Below are 22,276 nucleotides of genomic sequence, written 5' to 3' on the forward strand. Positions count from 1 at the left end.
ATTTTTCTGTGGTATTGTTCTAAACACGGAAAATGCACTACTTTACATGCATACTAAGGACACCCCCAGGGACAATATTTAGAGGAATATTTAATTTTTATTGTTTCACTTTAAGCATTATTAAAATCACAACTCCTGAAAAAAACTGACGTTTTTAAAACTTTTTTGCATTGATACATGTCCCCTGGGGCAGGATCCAGGTCTCCATGCAGTTTTTACCAATGATTTTTATCTATATTGCCAGAATCCGACAATACATTACAGCCGTGAGCAGTTTTTAATGAGATTTTTTCCTTTAAAAATGTAATTTTGCTGCGGTATTGTTCTAGACACGGGAAAGATTCCATACTTTACAGGCATACTAAGGACACCCCCAGGAACGATATTTAAAGGAATATTTCATTTTTACTGTTTCACTTGAAGCATTATTAAAATCACTGCTCCTGAAAAAACTGACATTTTTAAAACTTTATTTGCATTGATATGTGTTCCCTGGGGCAGGACCCTTGTTCCCATATACTTTTTATGACAATAACTTGCATATAAGCCTTTAAAATTATCCATTTAGATTTTTCATGTTCGTGTCCCATAGACTTTAACGGTGTTCGCGTGTTCGTACAATTTATTTGCCTGTTCGCATATTCTGGTGCGAACCAAACAGGGGGTGTTCGGCTCATCCCTATAGTAATACTTATCTCACACTATACAAAATATCAGTTCAATAAAATAGCACTTATCCACCCCTTTCAGAACTCAGTTTTACGTAATTTTTTCAGGTAGTAATCAAGCCAACACAATTTTCATTTCTGAACCTGTACTCTTATGCTTATAAATAAAGTGTACCATTTATTAACACAAATAAAATACCTCTGATACTCTTAATGGTACATGTGGTTTATATTTGAATTGAGATATCTACTTACACATGATATAAAGCTTACTAGTGACTTTCAGGGAAAGACTTTTAGGCCTATATTTTCCCTGGTTTATCATACTAGCATAAATCATAAACAATAATGAAGAATGACAACGTTGATGCATTTAAAGTAAAGGAATATAAGCAGACAAAACATGCAACCATTGTCAACAATTATAGTTAAAGACAAAGGAACAAGAACAGGGTGAAAGAGGAAGACTTACAGCGCATGTTCAGAACTCACACAGGAACTGGTCTATTGCAGAAGAGCAGGAGGAACTTGGAGACAGAGGAACAGCCACTTTATATATGGAGAGGGGAATAGAGAGGAGCAGGAAAGAGACAGGTGAAAACAAAAAGGGGGTGGGGAAGAAGAAAGACACACATTATTAGGGAGTCTAGCAAGGGGAAATCAAACAACTCTTATACTCTTTGCTTGACGTTCATTTCCTATGCTGTACTCTAAATCTATTTCCAACCCATAGCTTTTTCCAGTTCATTCTGCTAGATTAGATCAACAGAACTGACTATTAATCACATAGGGATCACTGTTGGAATAGGAGATTTAATTGGAGTCACCTACATAATTACCAGTCTACAGCTGTTCTTACTAATATAAAAGATCTTACTTTCTAAGTGGGTGAATCTTTTAGCTTTTTTTTTGTGTAGATAATGATGGAGATACTTTAGCACAGTGAACGCATTAGAAATACAACAGGACCTCAAATGTAACCTTATCCCTAAAGAACTACTTAAACCATTTCTGACAAGTTTAATTTATAGTCACAATTGGCATAACCATTTATAACACAATGAACCGCATTTATAGAGTAGCATTTCAATGCCATCTATGTCGCGGTAATTGCAAAAGATTGTATCACAATGTGAACATGTCCAACATGTAACAATACAAAGTATCATTATTCAAGCATTTTGTAATACATTGTTATTCAAGTCAAAGAAATGGATTGGAAAGGGACATTTTTAATTAGTGATCGATAGTCTTCATTGTATACAAATAGGTTGGATGGTTTATTCAGAGCCAATACATCTTTGCATTATACTTGGATGGTGAATAGGACATTGTGGTTCCTGAAATATTTTTAAAGGCTCTGTGATACAGAAAGAGGAACAGGGGACAAGGATAGATTTGTATTAACAACAATGGGCCTGATGCATCAGATAACAGCAGTCTTAGTGACGTACATGAAATCCATTACATGCAAACAAAAATGAAATCTCTGCTACCTGCTGCTCCAAGTTGATAATCTGTTTCTATCCTTCCTGCCAGCTTGCCTGAGTGACACAAAAAAGCCAATATTAACCTATTCATTACTGAATTTGGTTCATTAAGGGAAAGCCAAATTCAATGGGAACACATATTTAAAAGAATTTTTTTTTAAAGTAATTCCAGGTAACAAATAAAAGCCCTAAATCTGTAGATTAATATCCTCAGTTAAGATTTCCCAGCATTCTGCAGCTGTCACTGAGCATTAGGGTATGACAAAAAAATGTAAATAGTTACAAAATGTAATTAATAACTGTGTTCCAAAAAAAATATTTTTGTTATAATTTTTGGTCATATATTAGCTTATGATGAAAAAAATGAGCAGGGAATTTGTTAAAATAGTACATAGAAAAGGTGTCAATTAAATGACAGGATTTTTGAGGCACAACTCTCACAAACGACAGGTAGATTAGGTTAAAATTCTATATTCTTTTTGACATTTACAAAATGTGACCTGGTCCACAAATTTTAAATTACTAGGAGGAGTTTTTCTGCAGAAGAGACTTGCAAAGTGTTATACCAAAAACTTATTTAGCTTAAGCTGACCTTCAATGGTTTGAATCTTGGCAGGTTCAGCAGGAACTGGCCCAATATTCAAATCCTGTATGGGCTGGCTGATTGATTGACTTGGACACAACCAGCATGTCGGATTTTTAGGATGTGATTATTGCCAGCAGCTATGGCCGCTAGCAATAACCACTTTGTTCTCCCGGCAGGGACGGCTCCATGAGCTCCCTACAAGGAGAACACAATAGATCCATGGGAGGAATTCTTCCATCAACAATGACTGTGTTGATGGGGGAATCGTGCAATCATCTATAGTCTGACTCACACCAGTTTGTTCTGTTTATACACCACCTGCAGTGGTGGTTCAGAATGCACCTAGGTGCTGGAACAATGTAACTCAAGTGCATATGTGAAAGGGTTACATTAGTGGTAGTGATGAAGAGCCAAGGAGAAATACAGACGTTGCATCACTGGAGGAGGGTACCTTAGAGGTTAAGTGGGCCATAATATGCATTGGCACATTACAGCAATGACTGGATGAGAAATTTAACTAACTGAAAAATAGACTTTCTTCCGTATATACAACTTTTTTTTATTTTATTTAAATTTTATTAATTTTTACATTTTAAAACAGGGAGGGAGAATAACAAAAAAAGAAAATAACAAGGCCACCAATAAAAAAAGATGAAAAGAGAACAAGAGAACAAAACAAGTGTTCTGTACAATACATTTCATGGCCTTTTATCTTGCTTGCTTACTTTCATCATACTTCCTATCTTCCCTGCCCCCTGCTATCCCAATATATACCCTAACCCCCCACCCAACCTCCCCTGTGTTTGTTGGCCCTTCCTCCCCTAATTATTCTACTAATGCCTGGATGTAGGATTCAGTCCTTTTGAATGATCTCTATTTTTTCCATGTTGCCCAATATTTGTTCATTTGGTTATTCTCCATTTTAATTAAATATTCCATATTTTTGGTGTGTTCAATTCTCTGCACCCATTCTCTGATAGTTTTTTTTTAACTTGTAACCAGTTTACCGGTATCAGAGCTTTTGCCGCATTAAGCAAAAAAGGTATCAACGTGTTAATTTTTTTTTTTTTCATTTGTGGATTACTACTTTGTTCCTCTACTCCATAGAAAAAACATTTCCACGGGCAGCATGGTATTTTTTCCCCTGTTATTATTTCTATGTAGGCTAAGATCTCCTGCCAATATAGCTTTATCTCTGGACATTCCCACCATATGTGGAATGCTGTTCCAGGTGATATACACTCCCTCCAACAGTACATAGATCTAGAGGGATCTATTTTATGCAGTCTATCAGGAGTCAAATGCCATCTCATCATAAACTTATAATTAACCTCCCTAGACGTTGTGTCTGACACCTGCCTATATACTGTCTCCATCCTCTGCCTCTCCTCTATTTTAATACCCATATCCAATTCCCATTTTACTATAGCTGGCATACCATCTTGTGCCTCAATTTCCGACAGGAATTCATATAATCTTGACATACAGTGCTTTGCTTTTACTTTAGAATTACATAACTTTTCTATGGGTGTTAAAGTGTTCTCGTCTCTTATGGGTTTTGGAATTGAATTAATGAAATGTTGAATCTGTAAGTACTCCCATTCCTTTAAATGTTGCCATGCTTCTTGATTATATCTTGTTTTAACATCAAGCCACCGCCTAAAGTGATATCTTTTAATTGTATATTTTCCATTTGTTTGACTAATTGAGTGCCCTTTCCTGGAATAAAAAAAATTGTGCCCTCTAGTGGAATTAGTGGAGAATTATATGGCCATTTATTTCTCCGGTGTAATGCATCCCATATTTTTATGCCTTTATGCCTTATTACTACCTATTCTAAATCTAAATTTTGGTGGGATCCAGATAATTTTTTTTAATTGTGTGCCTATTAGTGATTCTTCCATTTTTACCCACTTCTTTTCAGTGTCCACATTTGCCCATTCCACCATTCTCGCCAACGTGATTGCGCTATAGTATCTATAAATATCTGGCAAAGCCATCCCGCCATTTTTTTTTCCTAATTAATATATTGTAATTTATCCTCTGTTTTTTATTTTGCCATATAAATAAAAAAAAAGTGTTTTTATTATTTTAAAGAAGCTATTTGGAATATTAATTGGAAGCATTTGGAGTTTATAGTTGATTTTTGGTAAAACCACCATTTTCAAGATGTTAATTCTGCCCATCCATGAGATTGATCCATTTCTTATGTTCCTTAACACTGTTTTGATTTCATTTACTAATGGGATATAATTCGCTTGATATAGGTCCTGGACCGTCTTTGTTATTTTTATGCCTAAGTATGTTATTTCTTTTTTTTTCCCATGTAAATTCCGTATATACAACTTAAGCTTTTTATTTTCAATTTTTCTTGCAGAGTGTACTTTTGCAAAGCTATGGCCATTGTCTAGTTGTGGAATATTGTGGAATATTATTTTGATTGGTGTATACAGATCTGGTCTTTGGTATCTCATGCACTAGGGATACGTTACCCTGAATGATATTCAGCTTTTTTATCGTACTATCTCCTGAAGTTTATATGAATTCTAGACACCTACCCTATCCAGACTCTCCAGTGTCTGAAGCGTGACACCAATAGATCTGCATAAAGACTGCAAATAGGGTTTTGTATCCATTAACATCCTTTTTCACTTCCTCTCATTGTTGAAAGCATTTTACATTTTTACTGGTGTGTAAAAGATGACAAGAATTTTATATAAAGAAAGATTAAAGCTAATAACTCTGGGCTCTGCATCTTGCACACCGCACCCCCATGACCACCACCACCTGGATACCTGCAAGTAGAGGGAGGTTTATACTTTTTCAGATGCCTGATCAGGTGAAACACAGAGCCTTCTAAATGTGGCTGGATCCTGAAGATCCAGAAGAGTGAGGACATGTAGTGGTGAAGAGGCTTTACTATGGGGATAGTGCTAGAGTGGAGGCGAGTACTGCAATGAGAGCTACTTTAAAAAAAAAAAACAATAATAACCTGAAACTGGATTACATTTTTTTTCATATTAAAATGTAAAATTTTTTTTGCATTAAACAATTTAAAAAAACACACAGCCACATATATATAGATGCTCCAAGCAGCTTTCTCTGGAAGGATGTTATGACATCTCTGTAAACATATTCTTAACTGCTTGCTGAATGCCCATTGGAGTCCCCTCAATGGCTATTTTAATCTGCTAAATGCTTTATGCTTACGGAAATATGCTAAATACTTCTCAAAAGTACAGCAAGTGTTCACTTTACAACCCACAAGGAAACCTCCTTTCTTTGGCTTTCATGATTGCTTAATGTACTGATGACCACAACATGCATCCACTTGCCAAAACTCAGGCAAGCTTCTTTAAGTGCTCATGTGTATAGGCCGTTTTTACTTACATGGCATTTTACAGCTGTACATGCTACAGAATGTTCAAAAGACTTCTGAGAGACAAATTAAATGTTTGCTGTTCATGTTTTTATGTATGAGATTTTTTTTTCTGACTGTACTCTTTTTAAAGATTTCTCAGCATCCCTTCCAACATAAGCTTCCAGTTTTGGCATGAAACACATGATATTTCATTGCCCAAATCCCATCATTGAAACAGCAAACAAACAGTAGAAAAAATATGCAGAGAAAAAGATTAGTCACAGATCCAATTGCTGAGTACCCATGCATGCTAACATTTTACAGACTTTGTAAGCAAACATTCCGCCCCAGCCAAACCATTTCATGGCTTTGTCCCATATACAAAGCCCATTTGGTCAGAAGGTTGTTATTGTTGTAACTTGGATACTGCCACATGCAATTACCAATGCCACACAATCACTGCACAATTTAAACAAGCTATTAGGAAAAACTAATAATGAACTTGAGCCCCGTGGATCAAACCCAAAATCCCACTCCAATGCTATTAGTATGGTGTATGCATAATAACCTTAAACAGAGGTTGCTTGTGATTTCATCTAAACTATTGTGTTCAGCATATTGACAACACTATCAAAAATCCAGTACAAGAACCCATTTTGCTCTTGTTGTTTTACAGCAAAGAGAATGGATGTTCCTATAACTGATGAAGTGTGAAGTGTGTAATTTTATGTGAAGGATTCTGCATCATGTTAGACTGAGATTTAAATTCCCCCAACTTGAAAACTTAACCAAGCATCCATACTCTACCCATACATAATACTATAATCAAAATTCTACTTTGTGTTCTCATCATATAATGGCTTAGCTATTTAATGGTCCTCTGTGGTCTATCAGCCTAGCTCCACCCCAGTTTATTCTGAGCCCTGCCCTGGAAGTCCCTTCACTGACTGTCAGGTACATAAAGAAATCATTAATCTTTCCTACAAAGCTTAATTCTATCCATATATCCCCTTGCTGATTTCTAGATACTATCCCAAGCATGGCCTTAATTCTGCTTATGACCTTCCCCTCATCTCCTCCATAGTCACTTTCTCGTATTATTAAAAGTTGTCAGAAACATTGTGCTAGCCATCAGGATAACACACATAAGCGTGCACATTTGCTGGCATTGAAGCCTAACTTGATGTGTGAAGTGCATTATGGCTTGCTCACATACGTACGGCCATGTCTACTACATATACTGGCATCTAGCAGGCTATTTAAACCTTAGTTCTCCATAGGATAATTTCTGACTAGTCTTTCAGTCTGTACTGCAATTTCTGATCCTGTAACTTGCGATTGACCTTGTTACTGACAGAGCTTTCACCTAGCCTCATCCTGAATTGTTCTTGTCTGCTTATGAGTGCTGCTTCTCTCCTTTACTAACCTCGGGCCATGTTACTGACCTCTGCTTATTCCTGACCTTGATTCTGCCTACCATTTGGTACTTTTTGTGCTTGGTTTCTGGCTTGTTGTGACCCAACGTCACTCATAACTGAACTTGGTGTATCCTCGGTGTAGTACCAGCTGTACTTCTGTTTGTCTGATACCAGTGCTCCTGAGTTCTGGTTTCTGAACCCTGGCACCTAAATTCTTCCATTGCCCTTATAGACAATATTTAAACTTCCATGGGGGCTTGGGCAGGAATAGTGCAAGAGGACATCCTTATCATCTTGGGCTCCTCATACACATAGATGACAAATCTTCCTTTTCCTATAGTTTACCTCTATACTTTGTTTGGCACTCACCACATCTTGTACATTTAAAAAAATACAATACACGCATATTAGAGGGCAAGCATATAATCTGGAAATTAATTATTCTCTTCATTTACTGTTTTCAGGTGTCAGGGCTGGCTTAGCCCTTCCTTCTGTGGGCTGGCTGCTCAGCTGTCAGCTAATTGCCAGCTCTCATCTCTCTCCACAGTTACCAGCTGATCATGCTCGTCTGACCTGCCTACTTAAAGCTGTCCAGCTCATTTCACCTCTGCCTTCGCCTTGGTCACATCACAAGAAACCATCTCCTGCGGTTCTGTTTAAAGACTGGCTTGCTGCATTCCTTCTGGCTCCTTATCCTGCTTGCTGTTGCTCTACTTGGATCCCTGACTTCTGGCCTGGCTGATTACCCAATCTGGTTATTGAACTCTGGCCTGGCTGACTACTCTATCCGGTTACTGGACTCTGGCTATGCTTTGACTACGCTTTTTCTATTTACCTTTTTATTTTTATTTAATAAACAAGTGTGATTTAATTGTACTTCTGTCTCAGTCTGATTCATGGTTTCTGACATCAGGTTCTTCAACAATCCTACAAGGCACACACCCTCACCTTATAAACAAAATACATATTTCGTTACCCCTTGTTCTACCCCTTAACACTCTAGATTCCTAGTAGGGATGAGCAGAACATTCCCCGGTTGTTCGGTTTGCACCAGAACATGTGAACAGGCAAAACATTTGTGCGAACACGTCTATGGGACACGAACATGAAAAACCAAAAGTGCTCATTTTAAAGGCTTATATGCAAGTTATTGCCATAAAAAGTGTATGGGGACCTAGCTACTGCCCCAGGGGACATGCATCAATGCATTTTTTTTTTAAAACAATGGTTATTTTCAGGAGCACTGATTTTAACCACTTCCCGCCCTGCCTATAGCAATTTGACGGCCGGGCGGTGGTTCAGTTATCCTGACTGGGCATCATATGAAGTCCTTCAGGAAAACAGCTGCCGGGCACCCGTGGGGGGCGATCAGTGTTTGCGGTGTTTCAGTCATCAGTGCCCACTTATCAGTGCCCATCAGTGCCCATCCATGCCACCTATCAGTGCCACCCATAAGTACCCAACAGTGCCACCCATAAGTACCCATCAGTGCCACCTACGAGTGCCCATCAGTGCCGCCTATGAGTGCCCATCAGTGCCACCTATGAGTGCCCATCAGTGCCGCATACCAATGCCACCTATCAGTGCTTATTGGTGCCACCTATCAGTGCCCATCAGTGCCACCTATCAGTGCCCATCATCAGTGCCCACCAGTGCCCACCTCATCAGTGCCACCTCATTGGTGCCACCAAATCGGTGCCCATCAGTGCCACCTTATCTGTGTCTGTCAGTGCAGCCATATCAGTGCCCACCATTGAAGAAGAAAACGTACTTATTTACAAAAAAATTAACAGAAACAAAGAAAAACTTGTTTTTTTTTTACATTTTCTGTATTTTTTATTTGTTGCATAAAAATCATAGAGGTGATCAAATATCAAAAGAAAGCTCAATTTGTGAGAACAAAATGATAAAAAATTTGTTTGGGTACAGTGTAGCATGACCGTGCAATTGTCATTCAAATTGCGACAGTGCTGAAATCTGAAAATTGGCTTGGGCAGGAAGGAGTCTAAGTGCCTGATATTGAAGTGGTTAATAACGCTTAAAGTGAAACAATAAAAATGAAATATTCCTTTAAATAGAGGGGCCTGGGGTCTCCTTAGTCTGCTTGTAAAGTAACACATCTTTCCCATGTTCATAACAGTACCACACCAAAATTACATTTCTAAAGCAAAAAAATGTCATTTAAAACTGCTCACGGCTGTAATGTATTGTCGAATCCTGGCAATATACATAAAAATCATTGACAAAAACAGTATGGCGCCCCCCTTAGTCCATTACAGGCCCTTCAGGATATTAAGGAGTTTTGAATTAAATTTTTTTCCTTTAGAAATGTCATTTTGCTGCTCTCATTTATTACGCTATGTACGGCCACTATGTAAGCAGCTTTACATAGTGTGGGGCATGGACTTAGCCCCCTGAGCCATAAGTGGCCACAGGCACCCTGGGAGGCCTCAGTGAGTATGGCTCATCCATGGGCAGCACAGTGGTGTAGTGGGTAGCACTCTCGCCTAGCAGTAAGAAGGGTCGCTGGTTCAAATCCCAACCATGACACTACCTGCCTGGAGTTTGCATGTTCTCCCTGTGCCTGTGTGGGTTTCCTCCGGGTACTCTGGTTTCCTCCCACAATCCAAAGACATGCAGGTAGGTTAATTGGCTTCTGTCTAAAATTGGCCCTGGTATAGGAATGGGGACCTTGGATTGTGGGCTCCTTGAGGGTAGGGATGTGTGATGTGAGTGTGCAATGTACAGGGATAGGGGCAATTGTAGACACTCAGGTTCAACTGGATGGACTGGTGTCTTTATTCAACCTTACTAACTATGAAACTATATAAATAAATCAGGCTGCTGCAAGCTCGGGTAGTAGAAATAGGAGACAGTTGGAACATTTTCATTGCAAAGGCTGTGCAGTGGCAGGGCCAAACAGTGAAGATCTCATAACGAGAGAGTAAAGCCTCGTACAAACGATCGGATTGTTGGCCAACAAAGCGTCAGACTTTTGTCTGAAGGACATGTGCCGTGAACTTGTTTTGCATACAAACGTCACACAACAAACACGAACGTAGTGACATACTAGACATACTACGAGCCAATAAAGAGGAAGTTCAATTGTCATGCTCCACCCTTTGGGCTCCTTCTGCTAATTTCGTGTTAGTAGAAGTTTGGTGAGTGTTGATTTGCGCTTTTCAGTTTGTTTCTGAACAGCCATTCGTCAACCAGCCATGTTGTGGAATCGGAGGAGAGAATGTGCTATTATTGGGCCTGGAGTTATTGCACAGTCCAGGAACAGGAGGAGGAGGAGTTCTTGGACCAAAAATGGGTTGCTTAATCGTGACCAATTATGTCATATGCCTTTGCTGCGAGAGCTTCAGGAGAATAATCCGGATAATTTTCAGAACTATCTATGGATGATGGACCCCTGCTTTCACCAACTTTTTCACCAACCCCTATATTAAGTGGCAGGACACATATATGAGGCTTGCCATCACTCCAGAGCAAAGGCTCATAGCCACCTTGCATTACTTGGCGACCGGGAGAATTCTCCAGGACCTCAAGTTTACCACTGGGATCCCTCCCAGGCTCTGGGACTCATTATTCCAGACACCTGCTCAGCCATTATTCAAATACTGCAGAAGGACTATATTCGGGTAAGTTTTTACCTTTAATCACATTCCATGTATTAATGTTTGCTAATGTATTGTCTTAATTTGTTTATTACATAATTATCAATGTTATAATATGCTGTGAATGTCCTCTTTGTCCCCATGCATGCTATAAGCTTTTCCTGCTCCTTTTTTGGCCTACATGCATATTTTCCTTAACTAACCTCCCCAGCATGCTATCCTGGACCCATACACACCTAGCCTAGTAACATCACAGTGTTTTTTGTCAGTTAAACGTATAAACTTACCCTAAACAACCCCTAAAATGTGTACAAATGTTATCGTTGTCCTCAAATTCAGGCAGAGTGCAAGAGATCGTTTTTTGGGGCACAAACTCATTTGAAACCCTCTCTCCCTCCAAAAAAAGCAAAATCAACAAATACAAATACTCTTTCTGCTGACTTTGCCAAACCCATACACACTATTTTGTGTTTACATTTCAGTCTAAATTCGCCCAGCCATGTAGTGCAAGGGCCTGCCTGGTTACCTACAAATTGTAACATAGACAGCTTTTGTCTCCTATTATATTGATAGGTATTTTCAGAATGTCAAAATGTGCTTCAATTTGGACAGTGTGGATCCATATTTTTAGATTATGACACTTCTTACCTGTCCACTGGGCTGCCAATAGTGTAAGTAAGGAGGGGCTAGTTAAAGTATCCTCAATTATTTGTAAAAACATCTCTCATGGAAGTGGAGAGGGTTACTTGTCCAAAACATCTACCTATTTCTTCCCCCCACCCTAAAATTTTGCTAATGGGCCACCAGAGGGGGAGATGAATCAATTAATTTGACCTTACCCTTTTGTCTTTAAATACTCATTTATGTTTTCTCGTTATGTTAGCTAAGCATGTTTGTGTCAAATCTGTTTGCAATGTTATGTGCAGAAGTAGTATTTTTTGAATCCATAGTTTCCTTCCAACCCAAAGCAATGGCAGGACTTGGCAGCCCAGTTCCACCATCAATGGGATTTTCCCAACTGCGGTGGCGCTATTGATGGCAAGCATGTCTGGATTGTGCCACCACCCAACTCTCGCTCATTTTAATTATAAGGCCTTTTGCAGCATAGTCATGCTAGCTGTAGTGTCTGCCAACTATGAGTTTTTGTATCTGGATGTTGGGAAGAACAGTCGCAACTCTGATGGAGGAGTGATTATGCAGACGGAGTTCTACAAGTGGCTACAGAATGGCACCATAAACTTGTCACCTGCTGACAAGAATGTTGAGGGCTTCGATTTTGTTTTTGTTGCAGATGAGGTCTTTGCTCTGGGGGAACATCTGATGAAGCCATTTGCTATGAGAAACCTCACCCCAGAGCAGAGAATATTCAATTACAGGCTCTCTCATGCCAGAAGGGTGGTCAAAATGCCTTTGGTATCCTATTGAGTCATTTCAGGTTGTTTTTGACTCCAATCAACCTAGCACTATACAAGATCAACCATGTGGTCTAAGGAGGAATGCAACTAGCTATATTTTCCTCACTGACAAATGACGTGGACCCTGCAGTGGCAGGTCCAGCTGAGGAGGCTGCAGCTCAGCCGTCTGTGGGCGTGCTGACAGCTCTTGAAAATGCCTGTGCTGGATTGCCCTCACAAATTTCCTGAGATGTACGGCAGAAATACTTTGATTATTTTGAGGGTAGAGAAGCAGTGGCTTGGCAGAAAATTGTAGCTGATTGTGCCTAATATAATTTGGAGATCATAAACTCATATTCTGTTGTCTGTGTTTCTTATGTGTCTAATATGTTCACAAATGGGCTTTATTTTTGCCACTTGCTCCAATAGTGCAAATGTACCTTATTTGCTACACGAAGTGACAAACTGACAATATCTTCTTCAGCTAACTATTATGGTGTGTTGTGGGTCTGCTACACACACACAATGTTTTTGTTCTTAATGTATCTAATGCATGAAGTTCAAAAACATTATGGCTTTTCAACTCTTATAATTTTTGGAAGGACTAAAAATTGCAAGAGTTGGCCACATTTTAGAGCACATTGTCACTGTAACTACAACAACTTAACAAATACACTGAGCTTTGAAATAATAAGCCACACATTGTTTAGTAAAAACTCCAAGCACATTCACATGTGCATCTTAAGGTTTTAAAAAAAAACAACATCTTGATGTATAACATGTATGTTTTGCAATATTTCCCCTTTTTTGGGGCTAAACAGGCATGTTCCAAAACATTAAATACAAATGCCAAAAAACTTACAACATTCCATTTTGGTAAAGTGAAGGCCAAGTGAGACATTAGTATCCCAAAACTGTGTGGATGTTGCCTGTCTCATATGGGGTGAACTCACCCCTTTAAAAGCCAAAATCTGAAGCCACGTACACATAGAGGCATAACAATCAAATTACCCTTATGATTCCATGCCACAACTGTGTGTAGTTATAAAAATTGTTTTACTAAACTCACAAAACACACAGTGAGTCCACATGTGCTAGCTCCCATCATGGGGTATCAATGGACGTGTTTCGGGGGTGCAACGCCTTCCTCTGAGCTTCTATAGTTATGAGGAAGGGGTTGCACCCCCAAAACGCATCTATTGATACCCAGTGATGGTAGCTAGCACATGTTGACACACTGTGTGTTTTATGGCTTTTGGCAAACTATATGTATGGAAATACACACATTTTGGGCATGGGATCATGAGGGAAATAAGAATGTTAAGGCACAATTTGTGTGCATCTTCAAATTTTGGCTTTGCTATTCTTCGAAACACAGAAAGATTACAATTCACATTACTTAGGGCAGTGTTTCCCAACTCTCCTTCTCAAGATGCAAACCCAGGTCATGTTTTCTATATTTGTTGAATTTGGCACAGGTGATATTGTCATTTTCAATGTCAGTAATTCCCACAGTCATTTTTAGACTGAGGAAGATACAGAAAACAGGACCTGGTGGTGCACCTAGAGGAGTGGAGAAACACTGAGTTCGGACACTAAACTTTCCCATTTAAAAGTCTAAAAAACATGGTAAATAATAAAAGTGCAAACAAGAGCCAATAAATGGAACAAGAAACTTCCGAACAGGCAAGAGGAAATTAGAATTTGGTATGCATGTCTACAAAATCTCTGATTCTTCGCTGTAAAGCAATGGCAGCTTCCTTTATTTGCTCCAGAGCCTTCAAACAATGCAACATATCTGCACTCATTCAGCCAATTGTGCATCTTGGAAGATCATGACCTAGTAAGAAGACAAAAAATTATTAAGGGAACAACAGTCAAGTGGCTGAGGGCCTACATAGTGAGTTATGGTCAAGTTACTAGTCAAATTCAGGAAATACTTACCTACCCTGTCTATTGTTGCTTGCAACCTGCTTGCCTTTCAGGCAACTACACTAATAGGAATGTACACACTGCAACTACTGCAACTAGTAATCTTGGCCCTAGTGCCTGGGTCTCCAAAACTGGGGTACCTAGAAAAACTGACAGCTCCTTCAACCTTTTCCTTCCCCATGCTAATGTTAAGGCACTACATACTTTGCTAATGTATGGAGTGGGTGTTTTGTTTGTTCAGCTAAACACTGAACATGCAGACACATATGAAGTCAGATTCCAAGAATACTTACTTACACAAACAAGAGGCTCCCAAATACTTTCTTCCTCTTCTGGGTCACTTTGGCCCTCAGTGTGACTTGAGTCAGGGGATTTTCCATCCACACTGGACAGGTCAGTGCTGGGTCCAGGAGTCAGACAGAACCCATGCTTCCAAACCAACATCCTGGATGAGATGACCACACTCACTTTCCTCTAAAAATAAACAATACACTATTCATTAAGCCACCCCTAGTCTGTTTCTAGAATCCATTTTGCTACATTAGTTGACCAACCTTGCACTTGGTCTGACAATGTTCGCTAGTGGACTCCACCATGCTGCACTGTGTTTTTTTACAGTGAAAAATGCATAGAAAAGGGAAGGTGATGTAATTTTTCAGAGGGCAAACACTGGACAAGTGCCAACATTGAAAAAGTCCTGCAGCTGCCCCCCCCCCCCCCCACCCCTCTTGTCTCCTATGGGATAAGGCATATATGATGATCATTCTAGCAGGCATGACTCTGTGTGACTGTGATCCTCTCCTATAGCCATTTCTACATTGGCAAGGTTGCATTAATGGACACTGATGAGCCAGGCAGTAACCAGAAACTGTTATTTATCCCTTAAGTTCTGCCTTAAGCCCATGGCCTTTGGCCCACCTAGAATCACCCCTGTCGGTGGCTAAATGAGTGTGTTTGAAGTTGGCACTTACATTTTTGGTGGGCAGATGGCCATTTTGCCTCCCCTGTTGGGGCCCAAACGAGGGTAGCCTCCCTATGCTCCTTCTGGTGGCTTGGCTGTTGCATAATTAGGTCCAAAAATAAAGAAATGTCCAAAAACATAACCAAATAAGAATGTTCATATCTGCTTTCTATTTTACTTCATCTTTAAAATAAAAATACAGACAAAGATCATAGAAAACATTATATATAATACCCTTGAGCTACTTGGAGAAAGCACATATACAGACAGCTAATTTACACATATACATATTGGTTAGATACAAATATTGCTTACTTTTTTTGATGATCTTATGTATGGACTCCATCTAGTCTTTCTCATGGTGTTTGAGATCATACCATCGTTTTCTGATTTGGTTCTTTGTTCGTTGCACCAAAAAATCGCCCTGCAAAACGGTGACGACCTTCTCCAAAATGCTATTCTTTCGTCTGTTGGGCCTTTCGTAATTGCAGTTTTAGTCGTGCTTCTCCAGGATGTGCACCATCTCATCCGTGCTCATGGGGATTGCTTTGTGCCTCCTATGAGCTACACCACTGTGAGGCTGTCTGGAATCCACCAAATCTGCCATGTTGTCCCTCCCGAATGTTCCGATGTGTGTGTCGCATGCAGAAGAGATATGGTCACGCCCCAGCGTCATGATGCACTGAGAGTGGAGTTTGATGCATGCGCAGAGTATATAAAGCCATACTGCACGGTCGATGGAACAGTCTAGGAACAGTCTTGGATTGGAGGAAGAATGAAGGATGAACGATCGCCATCATCAACACACGAAAGAAACCAGAAAACAAAGGGACAATTGGAAATTGGGGCATAGGTGGTTAGTGGCATATACTGCTTAGATTGAGGTCTAGATTGGGACATGCTTATGATTTAAGCCAGACATTATGTTTTGTCTTGTGTTCTGTCTTGCAGGCATCATATCATTTATCATGATGGATACATTTACTGCGCCTGATTTTTTTGCCCAATTCATTGACCTGTACCAAGAGCTGCTCTGTCTCTGGAAGGTCAAGAGTCGAGGCGACTCAAGTAAAAATCTTGAGCCAGTGTACCCCAAGGCAGACATCAACTATGTCAAGACAAAAATATCAGAGACAAACCTGAGATCAACAAGGTCATGGAGAGATCTAGAGCATCAGCAGATGACATATATGTCCCCAGGTATAGCGTTGTTGAACATATTTGTATCCAAAAATACAATGATGATAACTAGACGTTATTGTTAAAATATTTTCTGCCTTAACAAAGTGGTTTCCATATCAATAAACAGTAGTGACCAAAAATGATTTGTACAAGAATAAAAAATGGTGGGGTCACAATGATAGTCTTTTCTATTTGTCCACATTCAATTTGCAACAGCGAGGAGATCAAAATTGTGTGTGATTGATGACCAAACCCTAAAAAAAATTCTAATTATGTCCCATTTTCATACACAGGAAAGTGTCAGTCAGGAGGAAACTGTGGCAAGCAGCCAGACGGAGTACCAGATCCTTCCCCTACACCCTCCTGCTAAAAGGGCCAGGAAGAGCAGGAATCTGGATGAGGATACAGCTGCCTTCCTCAGCCATGCCACTACTGCCATCAGGACAGACATAGATGACCCTGAGGGATTTAACGTGCTGACTGCCAATAAATTAAGGCAGATGGATAGTGAGCAAAGGAGCCTGTGTGAGGAACTTATCCTGTAGCTCCTTAACAAGGGGGTGAGGAGACAAATTAAATAAAACAAACACCTGTGTGATTTTATGGCCCCACATCCACCACCTCCACAGCAACCCCCCCACCACAGCCACCCCACCCACCACAGCAGCATGGCGTGAAGTGGCCATACAAGCCCCAAGACACCCAACAAGGCCGCTGGTCTGGGTATTTTTACCCCTTCCCCACTTACTAATTATTCTTTTATTTTTTTTGTTGAATAATGGTTTGATTTGTTGTATTTTCTATATTTTTGGATGCATAGAATGCACTTTTTGTTTAAGTTTTATTGGCAGATAGCAAGTTTAATTTTATTTGTTTTCTTTTTTCGTGCACGATAAAAATACATTTGTAGAATAATATTTTGCTATGTGTTTTACTTCTAAGGACAGTTTGGGAGTAGGCACTTAACTTACATTTAAAAAAAAAATACAATTAATTGTAAATGTAAAAGTAAATGTAAAATTAACAAGGGACACCAACATAGTTGTATCTTGGATATTAAAAACTATGGGATAATATAGTTGTGGTAACTTGCCCAAAAAATAAAACAACAAGCATAATAATATTTTTGATATCACTAGTTAACCAAAGAATTTACAAATACGTTTGCCATAACTCCCATTAAAGAAGAAGAGAATGTGCGCTGCATTTCGGCAATTCAGAATTTGTATCATCACAAATTTTAATTCTCCATTACGAACGCTATTTTAAAAGTTTTGTCCTTGCTTCCGAGCATGCGTGTTTGTACTTTGGACTTGTGTGATGGACTTGTGTACATACGATAGGAAAATCTGACAATAGACCGTTGTCTTCGAAAATTTACTAGCCTGCCATCCAACATTTGTTTGGATTTTAGGCAAACAGCCTGTCATCACACAATTCCCTGCCGAAAATCCGATCATGTGTAGGAGGCTTAAGGCAAGTATTTTTCTAAATGGGCTTCAGTTAGAGAGGTGAGAGTTTTTTATTTAACCGTTTGCCGACCAGCGCACACTAATTTATGTTGGCAGAATGGCACTGGTAGGCAAAAGGGCGTACAGGTACATCCCCTTTAAGAAGCGGTGTGCGAGCCCGCCACGGTCTCCGTGACAGTGACCATGGGTCCCACAGACTCGATGTCCTCCAGGTGCCTGCAATCATGTCACAGAGAGGAAGAATGGGGAGATACTTTTGTAAACAACGCATTTCCCCATTCTGCTTATTGACAGAGAGAGATCACTGCTCTCTGTCATCGAGAGCAGTGATCACTGTCCTGTGTGTTGAAGCCCAACCTCCTCACAGTTAGGATCACTCCCTAGGACACACTTAACCCCTTCACTGTCCCCCAGGGATTAACCCCTTCACTGCCAGTGTCATTTACACCGTAATCAATGCATTTTAATAGCACTGATCGCTGTATAAATGACAATGGTCCCAAAATAGTGTAAAAAATGTCCAATGTGTCCGCCATAATGTCGCAGCCCTGAGAAAAATTGCAGATCGCCTAATAAAAAAAATAAAAATAAAATTGCCATAAAACTATTACCTATTTTGTAGACGCTGTACATTTTGCACAAACCAATCAATATACGCTTATTGCGTTTTTTTTTTTTTTTACCAAAAATATGTAGAATACATGTTGGCCTAAACTGAGGAAAAAAGTAAAAAAATTTTTTTTTTCTTCAAAATTGACGCACATTTTTGTTTATAGCGCAAAAGATAAAAACCGCAGAGGCAATCAAATACCACCATAAGAAAGCTCTATTTGTGGGAAAAAAAGGTAATCAATTTTGTTTGGATATAATGTTGCATGTCTGCACAATGGTCAGTTAAAGCGACGCAGTGCCGAATCGCAAAAAGTGCTCTGGTCAGGAAAGGGGTAAAATTTTCCCGGGGCTGAAGCAGTTAAAAGACTTTTGTTTAATTTAAACCAATTCAGGGCAAAGTAATACTGCTGGTTTAAAGCAGACGTTAGCCTAGTGTAAACTCTGACCCAATGCTAGGTCTAAACATACATAGCAATTTTCTTGGGGGCTGCAAGCAAAGAAAGGAGTAGTAAGTGCACGGAAATTTATGATCGTGGACTTTTCCAGCTCCATAGAGAATCTGTTACTTTTCCCTGCAGTGGAAAATACTAATATTTTTGAAAGGTCAAACTAGTTAAAGTGGGAGTAAGCTCCCTTGGCTGGTAGTGCGTCATCACGGCTCATCCATTTAAAGGCCCAGAGCCTGCCAACCCAGAAGAAGTGAAGCATCAAGATGGAAGCCCTGTGAGTGGTGACAGCGCACTGCTGGAGGACTTCGTTTTAAGGTAAGTTTTACCATTTTGCGCAAACCAATCAATATACGCATATTGTGTTTTCTTTTTGTTTTTTTTTACCAAAAATATGTAGAAGAATACTGTTGGCCTAAACTGAGGAAAAAAGTAAAAAAAATAGTTTTTTTTCTTCAAAATTGATGCACTTTTTTGTTTAGAGCGCAAAAAATAAAAACCACAGAGGCAATTAAATCCCACCAAAAGAAAGCTCTATTTGTGGGAAAGAAAGGTCATCAATTTTGTTTGGATATAATGTCGCATGTCTGCGCAATGGTCAGTTAAAGCGACGCAGTGCAGAATTGCAAAAAGTGCTCTGGTCAGGAAGGGGGTAAAAGCAGTTAAAAGGCTGAAGCAGTTAAAAGACTTTTGTTTAATTTAAACCAATTCAGGGCAAAGTAACACTTCTGGTTTAAAGCAGACGTTAGCCTAGTGTAAACTCTGAACCAATGCTAGGTCTAAACATACATAGTAATTTTCTTGGGGGCTGCAAGCAAAGAAACGAGTAGTAAGTGCACGGAAATTTATGATCGTGGACTTTTTCCAGCTCCATATAGAATCTGTTACTTTTCCCTGCAGTGGAAAATACAAATATGTTCGAAAGGTCAAACTGTAGTTAAAGTGGGAGTAAACTCCCTTGGCTGAGAGTGTGTCATCATGGCTCATCCATTTAAAGGCCCAGAGCCCGCCAAACCAGAAGAAGTGAAGCATCAAGATGGAAGCCCTGTGAGTGGTGACAGCGCACTGCTGGAGGTAAGTTTTACATAATGTGCTAGTATGCAATGGATAATAGCACATTATAACATTATAACATAGCCTTGCAGGAGGACATTTTTTTCTTTACTGAGTTTACTACTGTTTTAAAGTTATTCTTTGCACAACTAGGAAAATTTACAGCATTTGGTGACATGGGAAAACTCCCCTCACTCCATCTTGAGACAGGAAATTATGGGAAATTCCTCCAGCAGGGAAACGGATAATTGACTCAGTGGACCCGCTCTCGGGATGACTTAAACCTTGGGTACATCTATAAACTGTACTGTAAATACTTCTGATAAGCATACTGTTTTTTTTAGTTTGGTCATGTGGCCAATTATGGTTCAGGGTGGGTGAACATGCTGGGATACAGCTTTGATATGGAATTTGGGCAGGGACTCACCTTTTTTGGTGTTGTTTTTTGTGTGGGATTCCTCCTTAAATCCATAACAGACTCAAGTATGGAATTGGGGGGGGGGCAATGGCATTTTTTCATGTAGCCTCCATTAAAAGCCATACCAGACCTAAAAGGCCTGGTATGTGTTTTTGGGGACCCCAAACCATTTTTTTTTTTTTTACGCTATCCTCACTGTTTCTTAACCACTTGCCGACCGCCGCACGACGATGTACGTCGACAGAATGGCACGGGCAGGCATAAGGGCTTACATGTACGTCCTTGCCTGCCCGGTGCCTGCGGCGGTCGGTATTCGCTCGGGAGCGATCCCGGACGAGGGGACGGCCATTCATTCATGGCCACCCCCTCGCGATCGCTCCCGACGAATGAAAATGCTCGGTGACATCACTTCCTCTCCTGTAATGTAAACACAGGCAGAGGAAGTGATGTAATCTCTCCTCGTGTCGGTCTTTTTCGTTCCGGCACCGAGGAGAGAGGATCGTGAGTTGCACCTAACACTACACTAACAGTAGAACACGCCAGGCACACTTTTCACCCCCCTGATCACCCCCCAATCACCCCCCAATCACCCCTGCCCCCCCCCAGTCACAGTGACACCAATTGCATATTTTTATTTTTTTTATTTTTTTTGCATTGGTGTCATTTGTGACTGTAATAACTGTTAGGGCAGTTAGGGCTAGCCCCCTTTAGCTCTAGGGTGCCCCCCTAACCCCCCCAATAAAGGTTTAACCCCGTGATCACCTCCCGTTGCCAGTGTCACTAATAAGCGATCGTTTTTCTGATCGCTGTATTAGTGTCACAGGTGACGCTAGTTAGGCAGGTAGGTATTTAGGTTCGCTGCAGCTTTTTATAGCGTCAGGGACCCCCATATACTACCGCATAGCCCCCTGATTGCCCCCCAGTTAACCCTTTCACCAGTGATCACCATATAACTGTTACAGGTGACGCTGGTTGGTTAGTTATTTTTTTTTTGTTTCAGGGCACCCGCCATTTATTACCTAATAAAGGTTTAACCCCCTGATCACCCGGCGGGTGATATAAGTTTGAGGGTCAGATAAGGCCTGCGTCGCCCCAGCGTCAGGTTAGTGCCAGTACCGCTAACACCCACGCGCAAAGCATACACCTCCCTTAGTAATATACAGTGGTGTGAAAAAGTGTTTGCCCCCTTCCTCATTTCCTGTTCCTTTGCATGTTTGTCACACTTAAGTGTTTCGGAACATCAAACCAATTTAAACAATAGTCACGGACAACACAAGTAAACACAAAATGCAATTTGTAAATGAAGGTGTTTATTATTAAAGGTGAAAAAAAATCCAAACCATCATGGCCCTGTGTGAAAAAGTGATTGCCCCCCTTGTTAAAACATACTATAACTGTGGTTGTCCACACCTGAGTTCAATTTCTCTAGCCACACCCAGGCCTGATTATTGCCACACCTGTTCACAATCAAGGCATCACTTAAATAGGAGCTGCTTGACACAGTAAGGTCCACCAGAAGATCCTTAAAAGCTACACATCATGCCGAGACCCAAAGAAATTCAGGAACAATTGAGAAAGAAAGTAATTGAGATCTATCAGTCTGGAAAGGGTTATAAAGCCATTTCCAAAGCTTTGGGAATCCAGCGAACCACAGTGAGAGCCA

General features: G+C 40.1%; 1 protein-coding gene across 3 annotated transcripts in view; it reads right to left on the bottom strand.

The window, feature by feature from the left end:
- The window catches only part of HTR4 (5-hydroxytryptamine receptor 4), a 704,330-nt gene that overhangs the window by 90,560 nt on the left and 591,494 nt on the right, over positions 1-22,276 (bottom strand). The window contains exon 8 of one of the 3 annotated variants that reach the window (XM_077472675.1): positions 1,141-1,217. The exons of the other annotated variants lie outside the window; for them this stretch is intronic. Coding sequence (XP_077328801.1) covers positions 1,157-1,217 — 61 coding nt within the window. The 3' untranslated portion in view covers positions 1,141-1,156. The remainder of the gene's footprint in view (positions 1-1,140; positions 1,218-22,276) is intronic. 3 annotated transcript variants of the gene reach the window in all.

The sequence above is a fragment of the Lithobates pipiens genome, unplaced genomic scaffold, assembly GCF_037356315.1.
Source record: "Lithobates pipiens isolate NorthernLeopardFrog02 unplaced genomic scaffold, aLitPip1_a1.2 Scaffold_8, whole genome shotgun sequence".
Taxonomy (NCBI): Eukaryota; Metazoa; Chordata; class Amphibia; order Anura; family Ranidae; genus Lithobates; species Lithobates pipiens.